The following is a 12,287-nucleotide window of genomic DNA, read 5'->3' on the forward strand; positions in this document are numbered from 1 at the left end:
CTGCTACCCTGTACCCGGGTCCTATTCTTCAATGCGGAGATGCATAGACTCTCTTCTCTTTGTTTCTGGATATTTGCAGACTGCTGCCTCATTCTGCCTAAGACAGGGCTTGCAAACTCAGGCAACCACGGGAGCTAGCAAATGATGCCAATTAGTGAAGGACATCACTAATTGTGTGGTGGTGCTAGTGGTGTCCCCACCTGAACGGGACAGTCCTACTTCATATCTGCAGATTGTTGCCACAGGAGCCCAGCATGGCCAGGTGCTGAGATGGTCTAGCAAAATCTGAATATCTGATTTCAAAGATTCAAAACCTGATTTCAAAATCTGATTTCAAAGATTCAAAACCTGAATATCTGATATCAAATATCGGATATCAAAGCTTCAAGGTTATTTTTTATTTTTGTTTGTTTGTTTTTTAGATTTATTTATTTATTTGACAGGGAGAGATAGAGAGAGTGAGTGTGCACAAGCAGTGGAAGCAGGAGAGGGAGAAGCAGTGTTCCTGCTGAGCAGGTATCCCAGTGCGGGACTCCATCCCAGGTCCCTGGGATCATGACCTGAGCCCAAGGCAGATGCTTAACCGACTGAGCCACCCGGGCACCCCAAAGCTTCAAGTTTTCAATGTTAGCAATACATAACTGTATTATAAAATATGGTGTGGTCCAAAGCCCAACCAATGAAGCAAGCAAACATGATGTGGTCCAGTGTGCTTCCAGGTTAAGTCAGGCCCCTAGCCACAGACGGCTCACTGCTGCTCCAAAGACTTCTGTTCTTTCTAGGCCGAGCGGCCCCATCCTTCTCAAGCCATGTTTGTGAGTGTCAGTTCCTAGAATTTCCTTCATGGTAATCAGCCCCTCAGCCTGCCTTTGAACATTGGCAAGCTCGCTCTCATTCCGTGTCTGTCCTTTTTATCTGGCAAACGCCTACTCATCGTTTCAGAGTCAATTCAGTTGTCCCTTGCTCTGGAGAGCTTTCCTCATCGCCTCAGGCAGACTGACCCTTCCATTTTCTGGCTATGACATGATGTTGGGTAAATTGCTTAATCCCTTCATGCCTCAATTTCCTTCTCTGTGAAATGGGGATGATGATACTACCTACCTCATTAGATTGTCAAGAGGAGAAAAAGAATTTGTAGATACATTGGTAGACGACAGATAGAGGATTCATAGGAGGCAAAGCGCTAGTCTCTGATCCATCCAGGCTTGTCACAGAGCAGGAGCTTGTTAAATGTTAGATCACTTGAGGAAGTGGGTAGAAGTAAATATGTGATCCACTAGCTCCCAGAGGTCTGACTGTCCTGATATGATGTGGTTGGGAATTCAACTTTTCCAAACCCCTTACTTTTAAAAAAGGCAACCAAAATATCTGTCTAAATGGCTAAAATGCAAAAACAGTGACACCACCAACTGCTGGCAGAGAAACTAGATCACTCATACATTGCTGGCGAGAACAAAAAATGGTACAGTCACCCTGGAAAACAGTTTGACAGTTTTTTATAAAACTAATCAAATAATTGCCAAATGATCCAGCAGTTGTATTCTTGGGAATTTACTCCAAAGAAGTGAAAGCTTATGTTCACAGGAAAGCTGCCCGTGAAGGTAAGATCCCCAAACTGGAAACAGCCCAGACATTCTGCGGTGAGTGAATGGTTAAGCAAACTGTGGTACATTCACACAATGGAATACTACTCAGCAATAAAGAAGAATGGGCTATGGACACACACAACAATTTGAATGAATCTCAAGGGAATGATGCTGAGTGGGAAAAGTCAATCCCAAACGGTTACCTGCTGTCTGGTTCTATTGATACAACATTTTTGAAGTGACACAGTTCTAGAGATGGGGATCAGTTGATTGCCAAGGGCAAGGATAAGAGTGCTTGGAGAGAAGGGCGTTAGGTAATCCTTGTGTGATGGAACTGTTTGTATCTTGACTGTGGTGGTGGACACACAAACCTACACATATGATGAAATTGTGTTAAAATAATACACACACACATACACACACGAGTACATGTAAAACCAGGGACTTCTGAATAGATTGATAGGTTGTGTCAATATCAGGTTCTCGGTTATGATACTGACTATAGTTTTGCAGGATGTTATCCTGGGGACAAACTAGGTAAAAGTTGCATATTACTTGCTACAACTGCGTGTGGATCTGCAGTGATCTCAATATAAAACGTGTAATTAATTAATTTGAAAAGCATTACAAGGTATCCACAACAAAACTAAATAAAGGCAACCAAAGGCGGCTGGCTTGTTTTGGCTGAGCCTTGCCTTTGGTTATATTAACTTTTGAAGTCAGGTTCACTCAGACCCTGAGGACCTTTGCCCTCTGAGCATGGCCAAGCCAACCCCTTCCCCATTTGCTTGTCTGCCCTCCAGTCTCAGGGCTGGGAGGGATGTGAAGAACGATCTGACCCAGTCTGTGCTCCCACGGGTCACACCGAATCCTGGTCATTAGCCGCTGGAGGACAGGCAGTCCAGGAGTGAAGCAGGGAGCCTAGAAGATCAATGATCACTTCTTGAAACCCAGGGCTGTCCTGACCCCTGGGGACCAGCAGGCATTTCCATATTACCCAAATGCCGACCTGTGCCAGTCTTTCTCTTGCCTAGCACCCCGCAATTCTCCACCAGCCTTGCCTGTGGGGTCCCAGATGGGCTGAGTTTACATGTCCCTATTCTTTTCCCTCCAAGCTGTTTCTCTCTGCTATTAGGTGTATAACATTATTTGGTCAGCTCTTTTTATTCCTAGCAAGTCTGGGAGGTGGAGACAATATCTTATAGGTGGGAAAAGAGGCTTAAATATGTTCAAGTGATCATTCCAGGACTCTTTTCTGGTGTGTCTGAGAGCCCATAGGGTCGGTGCTAAATGAAGACAGGGACCAGCTAGCATTAGACTGAAATTTTGTTGACTTCATATTGTTCAGGAGTCCATGAGAGCAAAAAGTGTGATTAAAAAAAAATTCTTTTTTAAGGTCAGCCAAAGAAGAAAATTTCAACTCACATTTTCTAGGTCTGAAAAGTTCAGCTATTACCAAAGTTCTTGGTCTTAGGACCCCTTTATACTATTAAAATTAAGGATGTCCAAGAGCTTTTATTTATGTGGATGATATCTGTCAATATTTACCATATAATAAATGAATGCTGAGCAATTTAAGATATGGTATTAAGTCCTTTAAAAGAAACAAAAATTCCTTATATGTTATAACAATATAACAAGCCCCTTATATGTTACAACAATATAAAGACCTTATATGAAATAACAATGTAACCTCCCCGTCAAATTAACAATTCTGTGGTATGATGAAGGTGTTAGCCAAGGCTGCAGTGGTAATCCTATTGCCATAGATAAATGTATCAGATCAACACTTTGTATGCCTTAGACTTACACAATGTTATAGGTCAATTCCGTCTCAACTTAAATATAATAGAAGCAAGTGTTTGGCACACGGGGCGAGTACCACCCTCAGATCAGAGTTTAGCGCCTGACCCGCGTGTCCATCTGTGTCTCTCTCTCCCCGCACAGGCCCCACCATGAGGCCCCAGCCCCGCAGGAGCCCCCGCGCCACCCCGGCATCCGGCGCCCCGCGCTAGCACCACCCCCTCCCCCGCCAGGGTGTGGGGAGGCGCCAAGGCCATGGCCAGCCACGTGGACCTGCTGACCGAGCTGCAGCTGCTGGAGAAGGTGCCCACGCTGGAGCGGCTGCGCGCCGCCCAGAAGCGCCGGGCGCAGCAGCTGAAGAAGTGGGCGCAGTACGAGCAGGACCTGCAGCACCGGAAGCGCAAGCACGAGCGGAAGCGCAGCACGGGCGGCCGCCGGAAGAAGGTGTCCTTCGAGGCCAGCGTGGCCCTGCTGGAGGCCTCCCTGAGGAACGATGCCGAGGAAGGTAGGCCCCTCTGGCCCCGGGTCAGCTCCGGGCCGGTGCCTCCTGCCCCGGCGGGGGGTGGGGGGTGGGGATGGGGTCGGGGGGTGCGGTGGGGGGCGCTGGTCGGGTCTGCAAGGGGCGCTCCGCGTGCTGCTGGGCTTTCCCGGGCCTCGGCTGCGGCCCTGGACAGTGTAGGGCCTTGGTTAACGGCACGGACCCGCGCGCAGAGTGCCCTCGCTTCTGAAACAGGGTTTGTCCGATCTTCCCCGGCGTGACTCTGGCAGGGAGGCAAGTCACCTCGGTTCCCTGCACCTGAGTGTCCACCTCTGTAACACGGGGGTCAACACTGGCATCCGCCTCAGGGGTTTGCTGTGAGCATTGGGTTAGCGAATCCCGCTAAGTTAGTGGGTTTGTGTGGTCCGTCGTACTCTGTGAGTGGGTATGAGTATGTTTTATTTTATTGTATGATTCCTGTATTTTATTTCATTATATTTATAGAATGAATGTCTGTCTGTATACGTATTTGTGTTTATATACCATTTGTATAATATCACATTTGTATCTACATGTGTGTATATATATATATATATATATATATATAACTGCTCATATGTGGAGTGCCCATGAAGTCTGGAAACAGAGGAATATACACAATGTTATCTAGGACATTTTCACTCTATTAAGCAAACTAATAAAAAAACATAAATGCAAATACACACTCATAGCATCCGTTTCCAGATGTTATGGATACCCTGTACTGGTTATATTTTACTTAATTATGTTATTATATGTCCCCTGATCCATATATCATGATACCCCAGAGGCAGGTATAACAAACACCCATTTTACAGATGGGAACACCGAGACCCAGAGAGGTTCAGAACCTTGACTGAGGTGGCAGAGCTGGGACCAGAAACCATGGGATCCAAGCTCTTGTCCCTGGCCTCATGGCCTTGTAGGTTTGTTTCCTGTTATATGAATGATTGGAAGAGCCATGATCCAATCAGATCTCTTCTCTGAAGATGCTCACAGGGGTCATTGCATGGCTGAGGTTTGTGTGTGTGTGTCCTGTGTTCCCCTCGGCAGCCTCCGGTCTCCTTCCGGCATAGGAGTCCTTTCTGGCTGTCCCTGGGGAAGGCCCGGCTCGCCGTGTTTCCGGGGTCCCTCTGGCCTCCTGCCTCCACACACCCTGTGGACATGCAGCGCTAAGACAGTCATGGATGGAGGGATGGCATTTCCCGCCCTAGAGGGTGTTGGGTTTTATGCACATCGCTCCTCAGGTTCTAGCACCTTCTGAGAAGTGCAATTTCCCTTCTGTCCTGGTTGCACAGTGCTCTGGGAACCAAGCAGAAGCATTCCCAGAACTACTCAGCTGGAAGGAGCGCGGCTGAGAGCCTGGAGTGAGCAGCCCCCGGGAGAGAGGCATGAAATGTGGGGCTCGGGGGACCGGCCCTGCGAGGCTCCTTCCCACGTGAGGTGCTGGGTGACGTGGCCGACCCATCCCGCTCAGTGGGCGGCACATCAATGATGTCTAATTTGTGTCGTGGGTGGCGGTTCATCAGCTCTTCTTTGCCACTCATCTTTTCCTCCCTCCTTCCCTGACAAAGCCGTGTTCTGCTCCCTGAAGGGACTCTGCGAGCTGGCTGACAGCTGCTCCAGAACTTCGGTGCCTCCCCAGCCCTGGCGTGGGCCCCGCACCCTGCCAGCCTCCCACATAGCCTGGGGGCGAGGAGCGCCAGGCCCGGGGCCAGGACTGCAGGCCCCCTCGGCCTTGTGTGTGACCTTGAGTGGCTGGTTTCACTGCTCTGGGTACAGCTTCTTAGTCTGTAAAATGGACTTTTGAACCTTGTCCTCAAGGGGTGGGGTGTGTGTGTGACAAGAATGAGACAAGACCCTAAATGTGACAGCTTGCTGAAAAGTGACCCTGAAGGCCGCACCAGGGTGGTGACCATTCTAACATACTTTGTTTTTAACAGCCCAAATATACACAAACATGTTTTTCTTGTAAAAATAAGCACAGAAGCGTACAGAGGAAAAAGTTCCCCCCTCCACCCCTTCTTTCTGTTAGTTTGATGTGTTTCCTTCTAGGCATTTTCTTTACTTGCCTGTGTATTTGTCTAGTTGGAGTTTTTTGGTTTTGTGTTGTTTTTGCGTAAGTGATGACATACTGGACATTACTCTGCAATATTCTTTTCCTTTTCTTTTTCTTTTTTTTCCCCACCCAACAAGATACCTTGGAGGTGTTTTCATGCCAATACCGTGCACTTACAGAGCTGTATTATTCTTTTTAACTGCTGCATAGTATTCCATAGAGGGTTTCCCCAGAAGTTTTGAACTGGTTCCTTAGTGATGGGCATGGAGGTTTTCCCAGCAGTTTTGCTTTTGCTCAAGTGGACTTCTTGTGCACACAGGTAGATGTTGATCGAGGACAGATGTGGGCAAATGGAAGAGTTGGATGCAAGCGTATGTGCATTAAATTTGAATGAGAAAAGTGCTGCCCCCTTGGGCCGGTCCCTGGCCTTGGGCAGCCAAGTGAGGGTGGAGGGCCGGAGCACTGTGTGCCGGGGTGGGCCGTAGGGTGGGGTGAGAGGTCCCCCTGCAGTCCACAGGTGGCTGGGTTGGGGCTGGGGTGTGAAGCTTCTGTCAGTACCCATCAGCAGGCAGTCTGGCCGGGCTATGCTCAGCATCCTGGCAGTATGACAGAGCCCGCTGCTCCCAGCTGGCATCGGTTAGTTTCTGTGGCTGGCGGAGCCGGTGCTGGGGAGGCTGCAGGGGCGTTAGCTTGCAGCGGGATGGAATGGGGGTGGCGGCTCCCCCGCTCCCTTGAGCTCACAGCAGTGGCTGAGTCAACCTCCTCCACTTGCCAGGGCAATGTGAGTCGACCCAGAGAAAGGCAGCACTGGAGAGGGATGCACTATACTTCCTCCTCCAGCTCTGCATTGTCTTCCGGCTAAGGTCCCGGCACCGGGGTTTCTTCTTGGTCTTGGACCTACCTGAACCCTACTCTCTTGTGCCCCCTGCCTAGCACTGCCCTGTGTTCCAGCCGTCTCCAACTCCAGCCTCCTTTCATATTCCCTGCGTTCTCTTACCTCCCTGCCTTTGCATATGCAGTTCCTTCTGTCTGGAACACTCTTTTGCCTGATTCCTATAATGCTAGGAGTTGGGTCTTGAGTGACCTTCTTGGGGAGCAGTCTGTGAGCCTTTTCTGCACCCCACCCCATCACTAGTTAGAGCAGAAATGCAGTACACAGCTAACGTTTACCGAGAGGCAGTGCAGTGTTGTGGCGAGGAACGTGGACTCTAGGGCTAGTTCTCCAGAATTCAAGTCTCAGCTGTGCCACGCGCTAGCTGTGCAATGTCGGCAAAGTTACTAAACTTCTTGGGGCCTCAGTTTCCCCATCTGTGAAAATGAGGATGATAGAATACAGCTGCCTCAGAAAGTTGTCGTGGGGTTAAAATGAGTTTATAGATGTTGAAGTGTATGCTAAGGAGTAAATTTTAGTGTTATAAATTGTAGCTATTCTGCATTATCTATGGTCGACAATTATATAATCTGTACTAGTGTATACACTGATTATCATTGTTACTGTTATTTATTGAGTGCTTACTTTTTTTTTTTTAAAGATTTTATGTATTTATTTATTTGTCAGAGAGAGAGAGAGAAAGCATAAGCAGGCAGAGGCAGAGAGAGAAGCAGGCTCCCTGCTGAGCAAGGAACCCCACATGGGACTCGATCCCAGGATCCTGGGATCATGACCTGAGCTGAAGGCAGCAGCTTAACCCACTGAGCCACCCAGGCATCCCTTGAGTGCTTACTTTGTATCAAAAGTTATCTCAGTTAATCCCCATGATGACCTTCTGAGGGGGCAGTCAAATCTCATTTTTTAGAAAAGAGCTCTATTGAAATAGGTTTAATTGACATTTCACAAAATTTGCTGATTTTAAGTGTGCAATTCAGCGATTTTCGGTAAGCTTACAGAGTGGCACACCCATCACCGCAACCCAATTTTTTAACATGTGCCCATTTGTAGTCACTCCTGATTCCCACCCCTGCCCCCAATCCTTTGCAGCCACTAATCTCTTTTCTGCCTCTATATCCTTGCCTTTTCTGGAATGTTCCACTTATAGAGACTCATCCAATATGTGAGCTTTTGCGATCAGGTTCTTTCACTTAGGATAATGTTTCCAAGGTGTGTTCAGGTTGTGGCATGTGTCAGGGTTTCATTTCTTTTATTGCGCTGTAGTGTTCCATTGTACGGATATGCCACATCTCATTTATCCATTCACATTTGGGTGGTTTGCATTTGGGGTAATGATGAATAATGCTGCTAAGAACATTTTTGTGTAAGTCTTTGTGTGGATGTATTTTTCATTTCTCTGGGGTGGTTACCTAGGACTGGAATTTTTGGGTCATATGGCAAATTTGGGTTTAACATTTGGGAAGCTGCAAACCTGTTTTCCAAAATGGCAGACTCATTTTGCATTCTCAAACCTCATTGGACAGATGAGAACATCAAAGCTCCAAGAAGAATGTCACCTGCCAAGGATCTCACAAGTTTTTGGCATCAGACCAGGGACTCAAACCCACATCTCTGAAGCCTGTGCTTTTAACTGCCAGGCAGACCTGGCACCTCGTGCTCTGGATTTTCCCTAGGAAATGAGAGAGCCATTCACTCGTGGTTCTGACCTGTGTCTCTTGGGGCCCGACGGCCCTGCTGCTCCTGCCAGCCTCTTGGGCCCTTGGCACTGGTAGCGATGGTGGTGGGGGTCCCTGGATAAGCTCTTCATCCCAAACTATAACCTCTTTCCTTGGCCACATGAGCCGGCCTCAGTTGAAACCACCCAACATTTGTTAAGTTTAAGGTTCCTGTTCTTCTCTCCGAATGTTGCAGGATTTTCTTTATGGAAACTCTGTTCACATTCCCAAAAAGAGTTTGAGTGTTTCTTCTATAGCCTAATTTTAACTCTTCAACTGTTATTCTCACGGTAAAGGTTTTCAAACTTTTTTTTTTTTTTTTTTTTTTTTTTGAGCAGTGGAAACTTTTCTTTATGTGAAATTATGCAGAAACTCAATATGTAAAAAGGGTGAAAGAGCTATTCTGGCTGAGGCTCTGCGGGTGGCAGTGGTGGCCACTGGGCCCTCACCCGCCAGGCACCCAGCGGACCTCTCCCCGGCTCGCAGGTGCTCTGGCGCACACCTGGGCTGCGTATGCCGTGCTTAAACCGTCAGCCCCTCCAAAGGAAACAGAGGTCTGTGGCTGGCAGAGCCGGTGCTGGGGACTTTCACTTCTGGTGATTTGGAAAAGGGAAGTTTCTTTTCTCTTAATTATAAAAATCATTCATCCTTGTTGTAGAAAATTGTTAAAGTACAGGAAGAAAAAAACATTAAGAAAACAAAATCACAGCTATGCCCAACGTAAACAGCAACAACTACTGATAATGTTTTGGTATTGTTATGTTACTCAGGGTCCTGATAGGCAAGAAATGGTGCCCTCACAAGGGGTAGTTTCAGAAAAGTTTAATAAAGGGGTCATGTCTAAAGAGCTTAGGGCATCAGTCCTCAACCTTTTTGGTCTCTGGGCCCCTTTAGATGGTTAGAAACTGAGTCCTCTTAAGAGAGTTTGTTTCACTGGGCTCGGTATTGATATTTATCACATTGGAAATTAAGGCCGAGGAATTCAAACAAATATGTACTCATTAAAACATAAAAATAAAGCCATTATCTGTTGTACTAGTTATCTACTCCTGCATAGCAGAGTTGCTCAACATTGAGCCCCTCAAAACAATAAACATTTCCTGTTTTACACAGCTTCTGTAGATCAAGAATCCAGGGGCAATGTGGCCTGGGTGGCTCTAGCGCAGGATCTCTTATAAGGTTGCAAAAATCACCTCAGACTTTAACGGGGCTGGAGACTCTGCCTCCGAGATGGCACATTCACGAGGCTCTTGGCGGGAGGCCTCAGGTTCTTGCCACATGAACCTCTTCATAGGGCCGGATGAGTGTCTCCTGAACATGGTTGCTAGCTTTCTTCCGAGTGAGTGATCCAAGAGTTCGAGTGAGGAGGAAATCACACTGCTTTTTATGACCTATGCTTTTAAATCACATATCATCACTTCTGCCGTATTCTGTTCATTAGAAACGATTCACAGAGTCTAGCTCCCACTCAAGGGGAGAGGGATTAGACTCACCTCTTGAAGCAAGAATTTGTGGGCATGTTCTAGAACTACCACACCTGTGAACATAAATATTTTTATGAAAAATACTAATATTTTTCAAGACAAAAAAATATAGAGTAGCCTTGTTTTATACTTTTGCAAATCTTTGTTAAGGTCTGACTTTAAAAGAGATGGCTGAATTCTCTCATCTGCTTCCTCATTCAATATGTTGTGATATGTTATTTTGGTTAAAATAAATGAAGAAAAATCTCACACAGATATGCCATTGGAAAAGAGAGGAATCTCTTAGTTGCCTTTTCAGATCATTGTGGATATTCCTTGATATTGCAACCAAATTCAATAGGTGGTCGCTTCTTGAAGGTTAATCTCAATGTGGAACCTGAAACGGTATCAATTTTTAGATTTTCTTACTTTGTTACATTAAAATCCATTGGTGGTCTTGCATTTTAAAAGTTTCTTTTACCCATACCTACTTTCTTTTTTTTTTTAAAGTATTATCTGTTAGAAAACATTAGCTCACTTTTTTTTTTTTTTTGGATATTACACCAAAAGTACAAGTAACAAAAGGAAAAAATTAACAGGTGGGACTATATCAAACCCAAAAGCTTCTGCACAGAAAAAAAAAATCAGTAAAAGGAGAAGCAAACTACAGAATAGGAGAAAGTGTTCACAAACTATATATCAGATAAGGGGTTAATATACAAAAAATATAAGGAACTCATACAACTCAATAGCAAAAAAACAAATAATCCAATTAAAAATGGGCAAGGCATCTGAATAGACTTTTTCCCAAAGAAGACACACAGATGGCCAACAGGTCTATGAAAAGATGCTCCACATCACTAATCATTAGGAAAATGCAGATCAAAGCCACAATGAGATAACACTTCATTTTAGACCTGGGACAGCCGTCAGGCTTCTCTTGTGTAGTAATAGCAAGGTATGTGGAGCAAAAAACACAAACCAAGAGAAATCCCGGGGATGCCTCGGTAGCTCCTTGCTGAGCCAAGAAGAAGAGGACAAAGGAGACCAGTAATCATCTGCCAGGGTAGAAGAAAGACAGCTAGGGTGGTATGGCATCTCAGAAGTCCAGGGAGGAAACCATTTTTAGAAGAAAAGTCTGTCTCCTGAGCCAGATGTGGCTTAAAGGTGGACGGTTTTATGTCATCTTGATATCGTCTTTGCAAAAGAGAGGGTTAATGCCGGCTTCCTAGTCTCCTGTCTGAAAGTACCATGATTGACGTAAACACTCTCCTATGATTGGATTTTCAGGTTGTTTCCAATTTTTGCTACTATAAGTTATGCCATGGTAATTCTCAGTGGACTAAAAGTAAAGTATTTGGCCACAAGTTTGGTTATTTACTTGGGGTAGACTTCTCGAGGCTCAGAGATTTGAGGTATGAACATAAGCAAGGCTTTGGTAGAAATTGCTGATTGGTCAGTTTGCACATAAACCTCACCCCACAGCCTGTGTGCCAGGCCTGCCTCACCTCCGCCTCGCTTATCGACCCTGCTTGATGACACAGAAAAGCGCAAAGTTGCTGACAGATTCAAGATATGGAAGATAGTCCTGTGGTCTTAATTTACACATAACGGAGAAATTTAAGGTTGAACACCTATTCATAACCTTACTGGGAATTCGTTTCTTTATTTCTCTGAGTTGTCTATTTTTGGGTTCCATTTTTTCTACTAGTTTCTTTTCTTTATTGATTTCAACGATTGGGTAATGTTTGTGTCAGACAGAGAAGAGACAGAGAGTGCATGAAAATGGAGGGCAGGATGTGAGTTGTTGTCATGTACGGTGCACATGCTTTCTGCTGACTGTGTGTGTGCGTGTGTGTGCACATGTGTGTATGTGTGTGTTTGCTTTACCATTTTGCCAGATCATTTTTATGTAGTTTAATCTAATGATATTTGCTTCTTTCTCCTCTTCATGATTTTGTTCTTTGCTCTCATCCCTCTAAAACAGGGCTTTTAACCCTCTAAAACTGTGGTTTGGAGGCCAAATCTTGCCACTACCTGTTTTGCAAATAAAATTTTATTTGGAATACAGCTTCACCTAATCATTTACATATTGTCTGTGGCTGCCTTCACACTACAGCGACCCAGTTAGGCTGTTGCAACAGAAACCATATGACCTATAAAGATGAAAATATTTACTTTCGCCTTTTACAGAAAAAGTTTGCTGACTCTTGCTCTAAAGCATTTCCTCACCGAGTGATGTATTTTTAAAAAAT

The 12,287-nt window shown here is 45.6% G+C and overlaps 1 protein-coding gene across 2 annotated transcripts in view; it reads left to right on the forward strand.

Annotated features, from left to right (window-relative positions):
• Positions 1–12,287, forward strand: part of PPP1R16B (protein phosphatase 1 regulatory subunit 16B) — a 92,048-nt gene that overhangs the window by 23,389 nt on the left and 56,372 nt on the right. For both annotated transcript variants that reach the window (XM_059406996.1, XM_059406997.1), the window contains exon 2: positions 3,534–3,894. In XM_059406996.1, coding sequence (XP_059262979.1) covers positions 3,645–3,894 — 250 coding nt within the window. In that variant the 5' untranslated portion in view covers positions 3,534–3,644. The remainder of the gene's footprint in view (positions 1–3,533; positions 3,895–12,287) is intronic.

The sequence above is a fragment of the Mustela nigripes genome, chromosome 7 (genome assembly GCF_022355385.1).
Source record: "Mustela nigripes isolate SB6536 chromosome 7, MUSNIG.SB6536, whole genome shotgun sequence".
Taxonomy (NCBI): domain Eukaryota; kingdom Metazoa; phylum Chordata; class Mammalia; order Carnivora; family Mustelidae; genus Mustela; species Mustela nigripes.